The sequence below is a fragment of the Camelus ferus genome, chromosome 18 (genome assembly GCF_009834535.1).
Source record: "Camelus ferus isolate YT-003-E chromosome 18, BCGSAC_Cfer_1.0, whole genome shotgun sequence".
Taxonomy (NCBI): Eukaryota; Metazoa; Chordata; class Mammalia; order Artiodactyla; family Camelidae; genus Camelus; species Camelus ferus.
The window spans coordinates 12855074-12874576 of record NC_045713.1 but is presented as its reverse complement, the minus strand read 5'-3'; the positions used below and the strand labels follow the sequence as shown (position 1 = coordinate 12874576).

Sequence of the window (19503 nt, the reverse complement as noted above, 5' to 3'; positions counted from 1 at the left end):
TCTGTCTTACTTCAGCCCGACCTAGTTTTTTGACGCTGGGAAACTGATTTTTGACTTCAGATACAAAATCAGGCTCAGAATTGTTTTACTGTTTGGACTCTGGTGTTATCTTCATTTGGGTTAAAATGTATAAATTATTTATAGGACACATTGGAATTAATTTGTGTGGAGAAAATCAACTCTAGTGAGGATGTGTAATTCGTGAAGTCGTGACTGTGCTGAGAATGTTTCCTTCAGGTACAGCGGCACCTGCTGTGCTCTGTTGTTGTGTCTGAGGGTGCGACAATAGAAGAGATGATGGAAGCAGCAGTGTGCTGGGGCCAAGTAAACACTCTGAACAGGAGCCACAGAAAACTCAGCTCTGAGCCTTAAAAATAGTGCAGGTGCTTCTGTGTAATCCGGCTCTGTTATGAGTCAGCTTGCATCGTTGTATAACTTTGAACATAAGAAAAGTTTTTCTCTCTGAACCTGTAATTTTGATGTGTAGGAGTCTTATCGCCAGATAATGAAGATGCGACCAAAGGACTTGAAAAAGCGACTGATGGTGAAATTCCGTGGCGAGGAAGGTTTGGACTACGGTGGGGTGGCGAGGTGAGAGGCTGTGTACCCCTCTTCCTCCTGCATGGACTTCAGCCCGCCTGTGAGAAAATACTTGCCGAGGGAAGTCCTTTGCCCCTTTCTCATGCTAGTCTTGGCGTAGCCAGGACTTAAGTGTCGCTGTCAGCGAACTTAGAAAAAGAATCCCTAAGAGCGCACGCGCGCCAGCATCTCCCTGTAACCTGTCAGGACGCGCACGCGCCAGCATTGCTTTACTCCCTGTAACATACGAGTTAACGTCTACACTCACTCCCTTCATCTGGCGTGAGCGAACCTGAGCTTAATTCGGAGGCAGCCTTGGCTTCTCTGGAGAGAGGGCTTTCAGTGGTGGGAGGAGGCATCTGTGTCAAAGGAATTTCATAAAGTGAGATTTTGGTCAAAATAATTCATGCAGATTCTTTTAAACATAGAACATAGTCATGAAAGGCTGCCGTTTCCCGTCCTTCCTCTTTTCACCTTTGAGACAACTGCTGTTTTGCTCTTTTAACTGTTTCTTTAGTAGAGCCAATCAGCTTGATCAATGACTCGATCAGGTTCAGGTGTTGTCTGTTGATTTTGTGGTTTAGGTTCATAGACACAGAGGGACTGGATACCAGTCATGGGGAGGAACTGATTTTATACTCTCACTTCCTAGTTTTGTAATATCAGTATTTTTAGCTCTTCTGTCATTGTCTTTGTAACTTTACATAATGTTTTTTAAACCTTTTTTTTTATTGAGTTATAGCCATTTTACAATGTTGTGTCAAATTCCAGTGTAGAGCACAATTTTTCAGTTATACATGAACATAATACATTCATTGTCACATTCTCTTTTGCTGTGAGCCACCACAAGAGCCTTTATACATTTCCCTGTGTTACACAGTACAATCTTGTTTATCTATTCTACATTTTGAAAGCCCAGTCTGTCCCTTCCCACCCCCCAGTGTTTTTTCATCATTATTTTTTGGCTATCAACTAGAGACATTATCTCTTGGCCTCTGTTTTTCATAAGAAAGGGATATTAATACTGCTGACTTTGCTTTTAGCATTCCTTCCACCTTTTACCTCTTACGTTCTGCCATCTGTGATATTACTTTTATACTGTTAAGGTTGAAGATCTACCTTCTGTCTGTAACCTGTATTAAGTAGGTCTCCTGTGCTTGCCTACTTACTATTTGTAAGAGGTGAAAATCAGTACATTGTTTTATGTTATTATGACAACGTAAAATATTATTCACTGAGGGAGTAAGTGGCATTCTATCATTTATTTTATTCTTTTGAACAAATTTAAATTTTTGAGAATTTGTTCCTTTTCTTCTTATTTTTTAAAAACAAGTCTTGTCTTTGTTGCCCCATTAAACTTCATCTTTTGCCATCCCACCCACCCACTTTCCCCATGTATCTCTTTTGTGGAGACTCTGTCCAGACTGACTGTTGATTCTGTAGACCTTCTGCACAGTTGTTGTCATGGGACTTCAGTTCTTCCTTGGGTTAGAGCCACTGTTGTGTGGATCCCACAGCGTCCACTTTCTTGGCTTTTCCCTTGTGCTACTGGAGTATATCTTCAAGTAGCTTTCTTAGAAAGGTATGTGGGAGATGAATTTTCCAAAAACTTGAGTCTGAAAATGTCTTATAATCTATACTTTGCCTGATAGTTTGTCTTTTCATAGACTTCTAGAAAGAAGATAATTTTCATTCAGAACTTGGAAGGCATTGTTCTGCTATCTCTCGGCACCCAGTGTCACTGTCTGAGGACAGTCAGGTTTTAGTCACTTCTGAGTTATTTGACCCCATCCAGGACCACCCCATCATCTGTAGCTCCTACCCCCTTTTCTCTGTTTTTCACCCCACTCTGGTCTTCACTTCCTCCTTACCCATAATCCACCATCATAATCACTCCCTCATGCCCCTGCTAGCTTCCTTCCTCTTTCCATTTGCTGTGCTTGCCTGGCAGACCCCCGGCTCTGAGGGATCCCATCCTCAGGCTGCCCTGTGCCTCACCTGAGCAGCCGAGTGTGGCCAGAGGCAAGCACACGTCCTTGCTGCTGGCCTTTCTCTCCGTCAGTGGCCCTAGCCCTCTAGGAAGTTTCCGCGCCCACTGCAGTTCTGTGCTGGGTCTCTCCCAGATCTGCAGCCTTGGTTCTGCCCCTCCTCACTCTTAGCTGCTGACTTTGCTTCTTATTTACCTGAGGAAATAGAAGCGATCTGAAGAGTCTGTCCTCACACCACCAAATACCGAGTCTGCCAGTATCTGTCCCCTGTGTGGCCCAGGCACGTTCCCGTGTGGGCGCATCCAGGCCCTTTTGCTTCTCCTGTTGTTTCACATGTTTCATTTCATCAAAATGTCCCTCTCTCTTGGGTCAGTCTCATCCATGTAAAACTCCCTTCTTCAGAGGAACAGACATGCCTCCCAGACCTTCCCTGGACACTAAGTCATCCCTTCCTGTCTGAGCTTTAAGGAGGCAGTAAAGGCAAATAAAACACAGTAAAAAGAAAAACAATTAGAAATTCCGGGCAAAACAAAAATGTGTTGAAGAACATGTAACTCAGCCATCGCCCTGTGTCTTTGTTCCCTTCGTAGCAAAACCCGTCGGAAGAGTCGTGCGCCTCCCTCCTCTGTTTCCACGTCCTCGCTTTCTCTTGAACCTGTTCCCGGCAGATCTCTGCCCCGCGAAGCTCCCTGTGTGCAGTCTCCCTTGAGCTGCATCTCACAAGCCCAGCACTGGCTCGGTCTCTGTCTCACCCAGTCTGTCGGCCACACTTGATGGCGTCGGTCACCCCGTTTCTTGAGACACTTTCCCACTCGGTTCTCAGTGCCAGGCTCTCCTGGTTTCCCTTCAGCTCCTCCCAAGCTCCTGTGATGGTGCTTCCCTCTCTTCCTTCTCTCTGGACATCACCTGCCCTCCTGCTTCTCACTCCTCCAGGGCCAACCCAGCCGCAGCCAGCCTGCCCTTTCTGAACACTCAGCTGTGTCACCCTCTGTCCCTGAGCGCCCCCCCCAGGCCCCCATCTCCCCTAATTGCCCCGAGCGCAGCTGAATGGGGCCATGGCTGCCCTGCCTGTGTCTCCGCCTCTCTGGGTTCCCATGCCCACCTGTCACCCCCGGCCCCTCACGTGGCTCCCCGTCCTTTCACCTGGGGCCTGCCTACGCGTCCTTCTCAGCAAGGCCTTCCCGGTCCCCTCTCCACATCAGCCCCAGCCACCCCCACGTGTGTGCTGTGCGGGGCCCGCAGCCCCAAGAGACACGCTGTGTGAGTCTGGGAGCCTGAAACTGCATCTTGTGTGCTCTCGGCTGAATCCCCAGATCCAAGAAGAGCCCCCGCCCCACAGCGAGCGCTCGTCTGGTTAAGCACCTGCTCAAGGATGGATTTTACTTTTTGATAACTTCCTCCCCTCTGTATCCTTCCTCTGGTCTTCCTGAAACTCCTGTTACTCAGATGCTGGATTCCCTGGACTGAGCTTGTATATCTCTCATCTTTTTCCTTTCATTTCCCATCTTTGTTCCCTCCTCCAGCCTCTGCTTCCAGGGAGATTTCCTCAACTTGCCTTCCAGTGCTTCAGTATTTTTTATCTTGTTTTTTCAGATCACCACAGCACACTCATTCATTGAATTCCATTGTAATAAAATGTAAAATGAGAGAACTAAAATGAACTGAGGAGACCTGTCACGTGATTGACTCTTCTGAAGGGGGACACCCCTATAACTTGTATGCCCTTTAAAGAACTGTGTTTACTCAGTAACCAGTAAATATTGAGACTCACTGTGGGCTGGGTACCAGGAATGCAGTGCGAGCAAGGTGACGTATCCCCTGCCCCCTCCGTCCCTCCAGGCTCACCGTGCAAAGGACTCCGCAGTCTGTTGAGGTCCAGGCACTAATCAAAGAATTACACAAGTGAGTGTGAAACCACGACTCCAGTAGATGCTACAAGCGGAGCCACGTTCCTGTGTGGACGTGTGACGGTGGCCCTGTCTTGGGGAGTCGGGGTAGGAGGGCCTCGCGCCCTTGCCACTTACAAAAGCAGATCCGCAGCCCCGCAGTGCTCTGTGCTGGGTCTCCCCGCACAGTTATGTTCCAGGGAGCGTTGTAGGGGTCTTATTAGGTTTCTGGGTAGATTTGGGATTTTTTTTCAGCAGCCAAAAGTAAATAATTAAAATGGAAAAAGTCATAATGTGCCCTGTGGCCCCAGAACCGAATCATTCCGCCAACTTCTTCCCGTCACTGTGGCCCTCTGTCTCCCTGTCCCGCCCCTCCGGTTTTGAGTCCTGCCGGGATGAGAGGTACGGGGAAGGCTGCGCTTCCCTGACAGCGAGCTCACACTGACTGCCTCTCCACAGGCACGCTTTTTCTTTCAAGATTGTCCCAAGTTTCCTCCTTGATCGTCTCAATATTGATGCTAGGAGCCTTCTTTCTCCTGGCAGATGTCACGTCTGTTTGCCCTTGAAAACGCTGACTCCGTTTCCTGACTAAGGTGTAGGCTCTCTGGCCCCCTTTTCAGGGAGAATCTTCCTGTTTAGTCATTCATATTTGTCCTAAATTCAAATCAAATCACACCTTCTTTTCTACCCTTTTCCTTTATGATCTCCAGAACGTCTCGAGAGTTCAGTATCCCACACTGTTTCAATTTACCTCTATTCCTTTGCGTGGCTGGGTTGTAGATGTCTAGCAGGCAGGTGTCGAGCTTGGCGAGGGGCGGTTTGGTAGCAGTTTGCTTCGTCTGCCTTCTCCGTAGTTACCAAGTCTTGCACGTGGAGACGAGCCTCGGTGAAGCTCCCTCGATGAACAGGACGCTGCCACGGGCGGAGCTGTGACTCTGCTTGTCTGCCTTAAGTCTGATCTCTCCGCATTGTTCCAGCCTCAAGCCTTCCTCACGTCCGAGGGGGTCCTACTGAGCTTGGAGGGCTGAGGAGAGGTGTCAGTGCATTACACACACGTGTGTCTGTGTCCCTTACGTGATGGGTGAGAATCGCTCTGCACTCATCTTCCCAGGGTCTCCCTCTTGCCTGTGTAGTCAGCTCTTCCCCAGCCACTTCCAGAACATGCCTCACAGGCCTCTATACCTCGTCCTCGGCGCCGTCAGAATGTTTGCTTGTGTTTTAATCACTTCCTGTCTAGACAGTTGCAGGCCCTTGGCTTTTATGAAAACAGTTCTTCATAAACCCCAAGACTCAGGGATGAATCAGGGCACTAGAGCTGGGAAGCGCTGCCTTTCTAGGAACCAGGCTTCGTGAGGTTGGAGCTGCATCTCTTCAGCGGTTCCTCGCTGTTCTTTGGCGTTAGACACGTAACTTTGTGTTGGTGTGATCATTTTGTGTGTGTTTTCACAATTTTCTTGGACAGATGATTTGCGTCCATGCTTATCCTTTCGTATTTTCTCAATTTGCTGTCTTTTCTAGTTGAAAGAGTAAGAAATTCCAGAATGAAACCTGGGGCTGCTATCTTAATGAGATTCATCCGTTGAAAGGAGTTTTGGGTAGAAGGGACAGAAGGCTACAGAGCAGTGTGTAGAGGCCCCGTACACACTCACCCCCCATGCCTGGGCTCATCACAGTGTGACCTCAGCAACTGAGTCACACAGCTTCTGTTGAGAGTGTCTTGTCATTTGATTCTGATTTGGGACTTTGTTCTAACGAAAGAATTCAAACACAAAGGAATTCAGAAGATCATTAATTCTTACGTACCCCCATCCAGATTTTAAAACTCTTAGAATTAACATTTTAAAATTGTAAACTAATCTTTTAAATGAGAAAAATGAGAAGTGCTTATGGCAAAACATAAGAATTCAACAGGAAAGAAAATGCTGAGAGCGGAAGTCGTTCTTATAGAATCCCTTCCTCCCCAGCCTCGGAGATCTTTTCTCCTTATTTAAATATTAATAACATGTTACAGTAAGAATTTAAAAACTAGAAAGAAGCAAAGGAAAAAATGAAAATGCCCGGAATGCCGATTCTCTAGTTAACTGCCTGCCGTCAGCGTGCTTAGTGTAAATCCTTCCTGGCTCCGCGTTTGTACTTCCTCTGTTTTGTGGATGTGTGGATGTGCACGCACCCTTGTAAAATCAAAGTAGGCTCAAACTGCTTCTTACTGCACTTCTGTTGGTTATTACCACGTCATTAACATCCTCCTCTGAGATTCTGATCTTTGCAAAGGAGCAGAGAAACCAGAGCTGCGGTCCAGGGAAGCTGCCAGACTGCGGAGGACCCGGTACTTTTAAGCTGCTCCCAATTCCAGGCAACCACGGTTCTTTCTTAGTGTCTGAGTTGTTGGAATTTGGGTCAGAAAATCCGTTTCTGATACCACCAGAAGTTGTTTTTTACTTCAGTAGGTTTACTTGCCCAGTCTGTCCAAATCACCTCTCAGAGCCAGGCAGCCTTACCAGTTTGGTTTTCTAGGGCAGAGTGAATCAGTCCTTTTGTTAAGATCTCAAACCAGGAGGTTTTAAAATGTTGTGGTGGTGTGGTTGTTTCTAGGGAGTGGCTTTATTTATTGTGCCATGAGATGTTAAATCCATATTATGGGCTCTTCCAATACTCTACGGACAACATTTACATGCTGCAGATCAACCCAGATTCTTCCATCAACCCTGTAAGTATGAATGAATAAAAAGGTAGGAAATTAAGTTGAAAAATTTCTTAAGTGGATTTTCAGTTTCGATCTCAAGCCTTGGTTTATTCATCACAGACTTACTCACAGTCCGTGGTAACTAACATACCCAAGGGTAGGGGGAGATGTGGATTCAGGTGGCGGGTGTCAGTCCCGCGTTTGCAGTGCTGGGGTCACTGAGAATGTCGTTCCAGGGGGAACAAGAGAAGGAGAGAACCTGAGCTGCTCATAGACCCAAAGCACTTTATTGCCCTTTGAGGGAACTGGGGCTGGACGGCCGACTTGTTGACAGTGTCATTCTGAGAAGTGGGTTCCAGAGTCCATCCTCCTCCCACTCAAAATAGGAATATTTCCATCATTGGAACCCTTAGCTGCTTGTTTTAGAGATGAGAAATAAGCGTGGGGTGGGAGTGGCTGGGTCAGGGTCGGCCAGCGGGCGCGGGGGGCTCTCCCGTGGGGCAGCCCAGGCGCGGTCAGAGCCGAGCTCCGCTCTGCGCACGCTCACCTGGGACAGAAACTTCTACCAGCATGGAAGTTGTTGGAAATTGACTAATCGTCTGATTCTAATTCCCACCTGGGAGTAGAAGTGGGAGGTCCCCTAGTTACAGAGCAGAGCACCGCGGGTTCTAGGAGGGCTCGCTCACTCGGGTTGTTCAGTTGTTTTCCTGTGTCCCTCCCCTCCCCCCTCCATTTGGAATTTTTTTCTCCTTTTTGTGAGGCGGGGGAGGGGTGCCAGAGGAGGAAGTGGGGACTGCCTTTTGCTCTCTATTTCCTTGTGGGGCAGCAGGAGGGAGAAGCCAGCAGCTTCCTGGGCATGTGACCTGTGCCCGCCAGGTCCTGCTCTGAGCAGGGCCCACCCTTGGGTTGGTCTCTGTCGCCACCATGTTGAAATTCTTAGTCTTTGAATAAGGGGTTCTGCATTTTCATTTTGCACGGGGGCCCACAAGTTAGGCAGCAGCTCTGAGAAGGTGTTTGAACAAGGGCAAATAAAATGTTGTTCAGATGATCTTGCCAAAAGCTGTGCTCTGATTTTGACTGCCTCCTCAGCCTCTGTTCACTTGGCCCTGAGCACAGCCTGTGAGTAACTGGTTGCCTGCGGGACAGTTCTCCCCAGCATGAGGTAGCCACCCACCTGGGCGGGTCATTTTTCTAACAAATTCATGTTCTCTGGTGCCCCCTACAGGACCATTTGTCTTATTTCCATTTTGTGGGTCGGATCATGGGCCTCGCTGTGTTCCATGGACACTACATCAATGGGGGGTTCACAGTTCCCTTCTACAAACAGCTCCTGGGGAAACCCATCCAGCTGTCTGACTTGGAATCAGTGGACCCAGAACTACATAAGAGCTTAGTGTGGATTCTGTAAGTACCGACTCACTGCTCAGTTAATTGAAACTTCATTCGTGGTCGCCCGTCTCAGTGCACGCTGAGTACACGTATTTGGTGTGTGTACCTCTCTGTATATATTTTGGGGATGGATGTGAAATTGGAGAAGAGAAAGAAAAGTAGGTTTAACAAAAATACTTAATTGACTTATTTTGCTCGTAATGTTTGGCCAGTTTCTCTTCGTGGACTAGTTTCTTTTGTTTCCTTGAATTGTTATGATTATGAATGTTAAACCCCAGGCCTGGTGGTTTGTTTGACACTCGAGGTGTCCCCAGTCAGTCTCTAGAGAGGCTAAGAAAGTATCAAAACCCCCTAATACTTTGTTTTAGGATTATCCTAAAACTCTCTTAAAAGCAGCAGGCACAGGTACCCGGCCAGCCATAGGTGTCGCAGGTCCTGGTGAATGAGCCATCACAGGGGTGAGAGGCCCAGGCTCTGTCACAGGGCGCACACCCAGGACTTGATCGTGGCTGCATCCCTCTGCCTCCTTTCACCTGTCCCAGTTGGAGATGCTGGCCTGCGCAGCCAGGGCCTTCAGCCCGTAGCAAACCTGTCCCTCTGTGTTTAAAAAAATAGGGCAGATTGAGGATCTGGTTCTGACTTTCAAGTGCTTCTTGGAGGTGAAGTGCTTGGAAAGGCTGCTGTGAGCGCTGGGAAACAGCGTTTCCTTCCTTGGTGTGGCTTCCCTTCGACTCAGTTTCCCCTGGATTCTTCCCTCCCATCTGCTTCAAGACTCAGGGCACGAAGCAGTCAGGTTGCCGTGTCTCATAAGATCCCCCTCCTTCCATGAAGAGAAAGCCGGGCGTCAGGGACACAGCTGGCACTGGGGCCCTTCCCTGCCCCACCTGAGCTCCGTGCCCGCTGTCGCCAGCGCCGTCTCTCTCCGCCCCCTGTTGTTGATTCAATGTTCCATCCGCTGCCACATGGTGGCCCAAGCCTGAATGACGCCTGTCTCGTCCCCCCTCAGAGAGAACGACATCACCCCTGTGCTGGACCACACATTCTGCGTGGAGCACAATGCTTTCGGGAGGATTCTCCAGCATGAACTGAAACCCAACGGCAGAAACGTACCTGTCACCGAGGAGAACAAGAAAGAATATGTCCGGTAACGTCCCAGGGGACCTGGGTGGTCGCCGCCAGGGTGTCCAGGTGCCTGGGACTGTCCTGGGCAGGGGGGTTCACATTCAGATCTTTGAGGCTCCTTTACTGTGTGAGGCTCGTCTGTCCCCACCAGCACTTGTGACCAGACTCATGTTAACCGCAGAGACCGGTGGGTTCAGTGCTGGGGGCTCCCCGTGGAGGAGCCCTGATGTCACCAGGGCTGACCTGTTAAATGGGGAGTAATGACCCCAGAGCCCCCACCCACACACAAGAGGGGTGAAGACTCAAGTGACTGCCCGATTCTGGGTGGGATGGTGGCAACCAGAGGAGGGAGAAGGAGGCCTGGAACTTCCCTTGAGCTCAGTCTCCAGGAAGTCTACTTCTGTTAGTGTTTTCCCACCTCTTAAGGCAAATGAATGGCTAATCACTTACCTGGGAAGTTCAGAGACACACGGCTGTGTCTGTGCTCATGCTGTCAGACTGGCGTGTAGTTCTTCCAGTGGCCTGTATTTTATTTTCAAACATACTTTTAAACTCTGACCTCGGTAACAGGTCAGGTCGGCTCTCACGTTATGTTAAGCAAAGAATCAGCAGTTCTAACAGAGGGCTGGTTTACTTTGAACCTGATTCTTCGGTGGGAGACCACCGACCGGTGGGGTTCTCCTCCTGGTTAGGGGAGGCCTGGCGGGCAGGGATCAGCTGATATCAGAACCAACTAACAGAGGGAAAAAAAATGTCATGAACCATTTGATATTGCTTCCAACTTGTGAATTTCCCTTTCAGGTTATACGTAAATTGGAGGTTTATGAGAGGCATCGAAGCCCAGTTCCTAGCTCTTCAGAAGGGGTTTAATGAGCTCATCCCTCAACACTTACTGAAGCCTTTTGACCAGAAGGAGCTGGAGGTGGGTGCTCTCGCAGGTCCTCGGTGTCTCCTCACTCCCAGGGCCAGGCTGGGGCCAGGCTGGGGCCGGGGGCCAGGAGGGTGAGCGGGGGGACAAGGCCTGGTACCTGCTGGGTGGCAGGGAACCTGGATAGTTCTTGGGCTGTTGTTTGGGGTGTTCCGGGGCTCCTCGTGATTTTCACCATCTCCAGCAGTAGAGGCTCCCCTGTCCCTCCTGCGGGGCCCCCTTGGAGGGAGGAGATGACCACAGCCAGCTTCTCCCACAGGCTCAGAATGTAGCCTTACTGTCTTCTCTCATCGGTCCTCACCGCCCTGAACAAAGCGATTCATTCACGTCTCATCCAGCTCTGGTGCCCGGTGGCTCAGCCTTTAAAACCGTTCTGGGTCTTTCTGCCCCTGTGTGATGCCTGGAGCTCTGGGCCTGGAGGCACCTCCCTGAGGTGGAGCGGTAGCTCCGGGGTGAACTTGTTTAGTGCGTTGAGAAACGAGCACCTAGCTTGCTCCAGTCCCTTCTTTCAGACCTTAAACCCCACGTATCCCCGAGTGTCCCCGAGAGATCGTGTGGGGCGGCCCCGCCTTACAGTCAGCCCGTGCGGTCCTTCTGGTCTATTCTTTCGTATTCACTCCTCCCCAGAGCAGTGCAGACACACACACAGACACGCAGACACAGACACACAGACAGACTTGGACGGAAGAGGACTTCTGTCCGGAGCTCTCGGGTGGCAGCGGGTGGGGGTGCAGATGGAGCTTCAGGCCCGTTGTGTGTGTCTGTCTCGCTGTCTGGCCACGTGTCCAGCTGGCTGGGCCACAGCTGCTGCTCTGCTGTGGGAGCGCCTGTCCGGCTCTGGATGCCATATTGAGTGCCAGGTGCTGGGGGCCTGGCGGCGTTGGTCGCCCGCGTGGTGGGGCAATAACCCGCCCTCCTGGCCTGCAGTTGATTATTGGTGGCCTGGACAAGATCGACCTGGATGACTGGAAGTCCAACACGCGGCTGAAGCACTGCGGGGCCGACAGCAACGTGGTCCGGTGGTTCTGGCAGGCGGTGGAGACCTTTGATGAGGAGAGGAGGGCCAGGCTCCTGCAGTTCGTGACCGGGTCCACGCGGGTCCCTCTCCAGGGCTTTAAGGCCCTGCAAGGTGACTGACGTGGAGGTGGGGCTGGTGGCTGCAGCGGGCGGGGTAGGAGGGAGGAGGACTGGGGCCATGGGGGTGCTTGTCCCCAACCTTTGACCAGAAAGCAGGCCATATTATTGCGTGACAAGTGGTGGGCCTGGGTCTTTGCAGCAACAGAGGGTGCTGGCTGGCCTGGTGCCCCCACAGGGCTGGGTCTGGAAGGACCTGAGCCAGGAAGGCTCAGTGGAGCCTCCCCGCCCCCAGCAGAGCTGGTTGATAATGGGAGGGTACAAATAGTCACAAGAGTTTGGGGGAAGAAATCCGTGTTAAAAGTGCACCGTGGATTAATTTCTGAGTCTGCAGCTCTCCACCTGCAGTCCTGAGACAGAGAGAGGCCTGGCCTGAGGATCCAGAGACCGAGCCTCCTGCTGCCACGGGGTCATGAGTTCCAGGGGTCCTCCCTGGCCCTCAGTTCCCTCATCTGTGCAAGTGGACTGCCTGACGGGCCCCACTGTCCAGTTAGGAACCCGGCCTCTCTCTCACTCCTTCTGGCTCTGACTGGGTCCCTGGCTCACCCAGGTCTAGAGTTGGGGGTTGGAGACAGGGGAGGTGGGAGGCTGGACACGCTGAAGCTTTTGAGCCTCTGGTGGGGCCTAGAGGGCCTCATGGGCAGCACAGCCAACCGGGAAGGTCCTTGCAGGTTTCTCCCTGGCCCTGTGATTTGTAAAATTTCAGGTTTTTGTCACTTGATAACCCTGGGAGCCAGAAGGAGCAAGGTGAATAATATGAATATATTACAGTTGAGAACACTGGATACTAAGTTGAGTAAATTAGTGACAGCAGGTAGATCTCCTGTGTAGAACAGTCCCTGTCACCTCGTCCTTGTTTCAAGGACCCCTTGGAGTGAGAGAAGTTACTTCTCTTCCCTGGGCCTTGGGTCCTAGGCGTCAGTGTCTTTTTCCTTTTCCACTGGCCTCCACCTGGGGAAGTTTCCTGCTGACAGCAGGCCTGCCTGCTGAACATTTCTGTTTTCTTAAAAAACTACCAGTGATGTCAGGGTTTTCCAGCACCTGCCCTGGAGCAGGCTCACGGTCAGGGGTAGTAGGAGAGTTCTCGCCAGTCCTTGCTCCTCCTGCCCCTGGGATTTTCTAAAAGGTTTGAGATTAGTCACTTCATGGCCTTTGGGAGAGGATCCTGAAACCTGGCAGGGGCTCCTGGGGCCACGTGAACCCCGGGCCGAGGGGGTGGCCGCCGCAGGCCGGGCGCCACCCCTGAAGTGCGTTGACTAGAATGTCGTCTGGTAAGGTTCTACAGGCGCCGCAGGGCCCCGGCTCTTCACCATCCACCTGATCGACGCCAACACGGACAACCTCCCCAAGGCCCACACCTGGTAAGCCCGGCCCCGCCGGCGGCTCTGCAGCGGGGCAGCCCCCCTGAGGGGTAGCGAAGGCTCCCAGGAACCCGGTTGAGATGGGATTGATGCTCAAGCCACTCCCACGGCTCTGTCCTCACTTTGCGGGCCTCGCTGCCCAAGCGGGCGTGTGTGTCTGTGCACGCACACCTGTCAGTAGGAAGAGGTGCAGTTTGAAACTTGGAGTTGTGGGTCTTCTTTGTTTTGACCTTCCTGGGCCCCATTTTCCTTCCTGGGACTCCGCCAATGACAGATGCACAGCACTGGTGTACTGAAAATTGTTTCCTCCCTAAATTTTTAGTTATATAATATCTGTAGCAGACAAATTTCTCTATAGTCTAAAAATCAAATTACATAGTTTGTCTTGGAACCATTTATGGAGAAGAAAGCCACCTCTGGCTCAGGAGGACCAGTTCCAGGAGTCCCCGAGATGCACCGACATGCAACGGAAGGTTCCTGATTGGGAACCGAGGGGAGTGGAAAACTCTGCTCTGCCCTCCTCTCGGCCTCTCTCCCCGTGCATGCGCACACATGCACGTCCTGCCTGTCCCTGTCCCTGTCCTTAGAGCAGGTCCTCAGACCGGGCCGCCCCCCAGCGACTCTCGCTTTTCTGTCCTGTTCCAGCTTTAACCGGATCGACATCCCACCTTACGAGTCGTACGAGAAGCTTTACGAGAAGCTGCTGACGGCCGTGGAGGAGACCTGTGGGTTCGCGGTGGAGTGAGGAGCAACCAGAGGCGCCAGGTTCTAGCTCACGACCACCAGCCCAAAGCGCACGGCTCTGTGCGCCTCCGGCCTGCGACGCTGGCTGAGGCTCTGGAATTCTCGATGACCTGAGGGAAAGGCTTGTCGCCCCTCCTTTTTGTGGGGGGAGAAAGGGGGGCGGGGGGACTTTGGTTGGTGGCTCCCACCCACGTTTTCCTCCTTTGACAGAACTCCCACCCCCTCCCATCACCCATCCAATAAAACAAGCCAGGTTTAGCACTGGCTTCGGTTACACAGGATGTTCTGCTACGGTTCTGACACTGACGGGGACAGGCTCCCAGCCCTGTGGTCTTTCTGGGGGTCTCGGCACGAAGCTGGGCTACCCTAGCTCTTCTGTCTCAGAGCAGACCTGAGGCTCTTTTCAAGTCCAGCAGCTCAGATTCCAAATTCCCCATCCAGCAGCCTGCTCTGGGTAACAGATGGACTTCTAAGCGAACAGTAACCGTAGAATATATGCTTCTTGGAATTCTGGCACGGCAGGAAGCTGGAGTCAAAAATGCACTTCCCTTTTGGAAAGGTAAGGGAGGAGGGCAGCGCTCGCTTGAGGCCCGGGCATTTCTTTTCAGGGTATCCTGGCTGAAAAATTTGTTCTGCATAGAGAAGAGTGATCTTTTCTTTTAAGAGTCCCTTTAGCCACATTATCTGTCCAGTTCGAAATATTTTCCCAGTGAAAACACCACATAATGGAGCTTGTAAAAGGCCAAAACCAGCCTCAGGTCCATGCACCAGGCGCTGTGCCCCCTGCCCCCCGAAGGGCGTCGCTGGTTCACTCGAAATTAACAAACCATCGGAAAGTGCCGCGCGCTGCGCTCACAGGACGGGATTGTCATCGTAGCTTCAGGCTCGGGGCCGACTAGCTTAAAAGGGAGAGAGGGAGGGAACCTCATGACCCAAACCCACGCCAAGTTGCTGTTTTACAGAAAGCGGGTTGTGGGTATAAACATGCCCACAGAGGGGCAGCTCTGCCCGGGCCCGTCCAGCCCACTTCCCCAGCGCCTAATGGTGACGGTAACAGTTGCTCCTCGATTCACTTCCCTGGCCGTCTCTGCACAAAGAGCAAGGCCAGGGCCGCCTCGACCCTGTTTCTAACACCGTTTCCCAATTTGCACAAAAGTTCCAACAATATTTTAGCAAGTGGTGTGACTTCAGACAGCTAAACTGGAGCGGAAAGAGCGGCGGCAACAAGTTTTCCCGTCTGGTTTGTTGTTGTGTTTGTTTTCGGGCAAGTGCAGGCAGGTCATTAGTGAGACATTTCACTGCTGAAGCTTTGTTGTTGAGGTTCCCGGATGTGGGGCCGGGGTCCAGCTTGCGGGTCTGAGGTGGGGGCGGGGAGCTTCCTGGCCGAGTTGCTGTCCTTGTCGTCACTAACACCTGTTAGCGTGCTGGGTGTGGAGGCATCCGGACCCTCTGCGTCTTGCTGTGGTTCTTTTGCTTGACCTGGAAGCGGCCTGTGGTCTGACGTTCGGGGGCTGCCAGTTGCGGGCTGTGGTTCCAGGAGCGGAGGGAGCCAGGCTTCCGGGCTCCTTGCTGAAGTTCTGGGATCGGAAAGAGGCCGGTGCCGCTAACTGCAGGGGGAGATGGGGGGTCCAGCGTGGAAGGCCAGGCCGCCTGTGCACTGTCCCCTTCAAGTCCTGCTTGTTGGGCTCTCCTGTGTGTCATTTACCACGATACTCGAGGGTGTTCTAGAAGCTGGCTCCTGTGACGCCACGCAGTCCTCTCTTGGGGTCTTCTTGGGAGGAGTGAGGAAATGAATGATAACAGACCCCCCCCCCACGGGTCTCTCTAATGAGAACCCAAACCGGGAGGAGGAGATGTCCTCGGGAACTGAGACACCAAGACTGAGGGAGGAAGACCCACCTGGTTTTCCTGTGGCGTCGGCCACAATCCCTGGTAATTAGGAGGGAAACAAGGGTCCAGTGGTTGAAAACATCTGGAAACAGGAATGTGGCATCTACGTTCTTTAATGCTACCTTCCTGCTGTGAGGAGGAGGGGGACAGCGCCTCTGCCGGCCCCAGGCTGCTCTCCTGCGTCGGGTCACCTCAGCAAGATCCAGGGGGTCGTGTCCTGGCTCCTCCATGGGCAGCTGGGGACACACGCGTTGCCCACCATGAGGCCTGGTCTCTGCTTTCCTACTTGCACTTGGGCCTGGGCACCCTCAGCAGCTGTGCGGGTGGAGCCTGACAGAACAGAACCTTCCAGAGCCCTAGTTCCCTCTTGCCAAACAGGCCGGTCAGTGGCACTGCACTCCCAGAACCTTAACTGTTCACCGTGGACTGGGCCTCTGAACCTCCCTCCCCCACCAAAGAACAGTGTGGCCCCAGGTGGTCCAGGCTCCCGGTTACTCCACTTTGGGTCTGGTGAACCCTCCCATCGGCCACCCCTCTCGGGAACCCTAGACGGCCCACCGGTCCCCTCGCCCCTCTGCCCAGATGCTTCAGGGCCCGCCTCTCAGGCCTGCCCTCACCAGCGGTCCTCAGCCACCCTCAGGGAAGCAGCAAACCGCCGCTCTGCCAGCGCGTGGGCAGGAGGAGGGAGGGGCCTCGCGGGCCGCGCGCAGGGCAGGTGGTCCTCAGCTCTGAGCTGTCCGAGGACACGCCCCCACCCCAGCCGCAGCCAGGTGTGCCCCACACGGCAGCCTTCCCGAAACATAGTATGAATTTTTAAAATTTGTTTATTTTTGTTTCTCAACCACTTTATAATGTATTTTTAATTTATTTTGTAACGTCTTGCGTGTTGCTGCTATCCTTGTTACTCTTCCCACTGTTTTTATTGCCGATTTATTTTGTGAAAGTTGTACACTAATGTTCTGTTTTATGTCAAAATCAAAAGTATTTAAAGAAATACTAGTTCTATTTGATGTGGTTATGGAACCAGCTGGAAACAACATAGGCCGTGACTGCACAGCAGGCCGGGCCTGGGTGGCAGGCTCGTTTTGTTACACACGCAATAAACTACAACTTTACATTTCTGGCGTCTCTTACTTGGTGTGGAAGTGAGGTTCCAACTTTTTTTTTTTTTAAACCATCCCACAAGCAAGGAAGTCAGTAATGTGACAAAGCCCTCCTAAGGGTAAGAGGCGAACTTGAGGCTGGAATCGGAGGAGGGACCGACGAGAACACGGCAGGCAGCTGGAAGGTCTTGCTGAGCAAAAACCTAGGGGTGGAGACAGTTTTGAACCTGCTGACTTCCCCTTCACACACTGATCTTGTTTATTAGTTTGGGTTCTTATTTCTCTTTTTAAAATATTTTTATCATGGTAAAATATACATAATATCAATTTGTATATTGATATTAACCACTGATAAGTGTACAATGTAGTGGCATTAAATAATTCATGATATTGTATAATCATCACCATCTATATACCCAGATGTCGTCATCTCCCCAAACTGCAACTCTGCCCATCGGCTAGTAACTCCCATTCCTCCTCCTCACCGCCCCCAGTAACCTCCATTCTTTCTGCCTCTATGAATTTGCCTATTCGAGGTACTTCATAGAAGTGGAATCATAAATTATTTGTCCTTCTGTGACTTACTTCCTGTAGCATAACATTTTCAAGGTCCCTCCATGTGGGAACATGTCAAGTTTTTATTCTTTTTTATGGCTGAATAATACTCCTCTTTTTCCATTCATTTGAGGAACACCTGGTGTGATCGTGAATTCTGTGTGGCAGCTTGACCAGGCCATGGTACCCAGAGACTCTACAGATTAATTTCTGTAGCCTCTTTAATTTCTTTCAGCAGTGTTCTGTAGTTTTGTGTATAAGTCTTTTGCCTCCTTGGTTAAGTTTATTCCTAACTATTGTATTCTTTTCAATGCTATTTTAAATGGAATTGTCTTCTCAGTTTTCTTTTCAGATTGTTCATTGTTAGCATATAGAAACTACTGATTTTGGTGTGTTGATTTTTGTATCCTTCAACTTTGTTGATTTCATTTATTAGTTCTAAATGTGTGTAATCTTAGGGTTTTCTACACATAAAATCACATTGTCTGCAAACGTAATTTTATTTCTTCCCTTCCAATTTGGATGCCTTTTCTTTTTCTTGCTAATTGCTCTGAGTAGGACCTCCAGTTGCTACGCTGAATAGAAGTAGTGAAGGTGGGCATCCTTGTCTGGTTCCTGATCTGAGTGGAAAAGCTTTCAGTCTTTCACCGTTGAGTATATTAGCTGTGGGTTTGTCATATGTGGCTTTTACTATGTTGAGGAAGTTTCCTTCAGTCTTAGTTTGTTGAGTATTTTTATCATGGTAAGGTGTAGAATTCTGTCAAATGGTTCTGCTGCATCAACTGAGATAACCATTTGATTTTCCCCCTTATTCTGTTAATGTGGTATTTTACACTGATTGACTTTTGTATGTTGGGTGATCCTTGCATTCCAGGAATAATTCCTGCTTTGTTGTGATGTATAATCCTTTTACTATGCTGTTGGATTCAGTTTGCTAATATTGTGTTGAAGACTTTTGCATCAGTACTGATGAGGGACAGTGACTTGTGTGGGCAGCAAGGGCCTGGAGTGTCCTGGATCTGCCATCTTCAATCTCTGTGTCTTGGTGACAGCATTTAATACATTTAAAGTACGTAATTATTTTTCATTTTCTGTATACCTACCCCTCACTTCCTCCGTTAACTGCCGCCTTCTGTGTTTGATTTTTTTTTATGGTGACTTTTTCCCTTCTCATTTGCTTTTGTGAATTTTCTGTAGATGCTTTCTTTGTGGTTTCCACGGGGACTGTACTCGACATCCTAAAGTTATAACAACCTAATGTGGATTTGGTTCCTTTTTATAACTTTTACCTCTTTACTGATACAACGATATACATATAGTTTTCCTGTCTTTGTCCGTGTCTTCCTTTAGTGCTTTCGGATAGTTGTTTTAGAGTCTGTCTGCTGTCTGTGCTTCTCCAGTGACAGTTTCTATTCATTTAATTTGCTTCTTAGACTGGGCCACACTTCCTGGTCTCTCTGTGTGCCTATGACTTTTTGTTGAAAACTGGACATTTGACTCTGATCATGTAAACATGGAATCAGACTCTCCTCCGTCCTCAGGGTTGGGGGTTGGTTTCCAGTTGTCGGAAGTGTCTGACCAGCCTGAGGTGGAAGTGTAAGGTCTTCTCAGGTCTCTCCTGACCCTGTGTTTCCCTGGGTGTGAACTTTCTGAATTCCTTTGTTTACACGGCCAGCTCTTTGTCTTTGCTGCTGCTGTTGTTATGTTTAACAACATACGTTTGTTATCACACTGTTCATAGATCAGGACTCCCAGAGTAACTCGGTCCCCTGCCCAGGGCCTCACACGGCCGCCCTCGAGGCACCAGCCAGTCTGCACTCCCCTGTCGAGGCCCAACCAGAGAGGAAGCCCCCCAGGCTCCTTCGGGTTGTCAGCAGAATTAATTTTCTTGTGGTTTTGTGACTGCAGGTCCTGGCTGCTTACTAGTTTTTGGCAGGAGACCATCCTAAGGCCACAGAGGTTGCCCCTGCGGTTGCTTCTGAATTTCTTAATCCTTAATTGTTTGGTTATATTTTCCCCCTTTTCCCATTTTGAGAGCCAAACAACTGAAGCTGTTCCTCAAATGCCCGGAAGGCCCTTCAGCTTTACAGCTCTGCTCTGGGGGGTTCACCAGCAGCTGCGCACCGGGGTCTGCACCTCCT

At 50.6% G+C, this 19503-nt stretch overlaps 1 protein-coding gene across 4 annotated transcripts in view; it reads left to right on the top strand.

Annotated features, from left to right (window-relative positions):
* The window catches only part of SMURF1 (SMAD specific E3 ubiquitin protein ligase 1), a 102329-nt gene extending 85505 nt beyond the window's left edge, over window positions 1–16824 (top strand). For 3 of the 4 annotated variants that reach the window (XM_032460069.1, XM_032460068.1, XM_032460065.1), the window contains 8 exons: window positions 488–591; window positions 7046–7160; window positions 8362–8540; window positions 9532–9669; window positions 10449–10569; window positions 11503–11704; window positions 12986–13070; window positions 13716–16824. In XM_032460069.1, the coding sequence (XP_032315960.1) occupies window positions 488–591; window positions 7046–7160; window positions 8362–8540; window positions 9532–9669; window positions 10449–10569; window positions 11503–11704; window positions 12986–13070; window positions 13716–13815 (1044 nt within the window). In that variant the 3' untranslated portion in view covers window positions 13816–16824. The remainder of the gene's footprint in view (window positions 1–487; window positions 592–7045; window positions 7161–8361; window positions 8541–9531; window positions 9670–10448; window positions 10570–11502; window positions 11705–12985; window positions 13071–13715) is intronic. The other variant, XM_032460067.1, reaches the window with a different exon arrangement.
* The last annotated feature ends 2679 nt before the right edge of the window (window positions 16825–19503 follow it).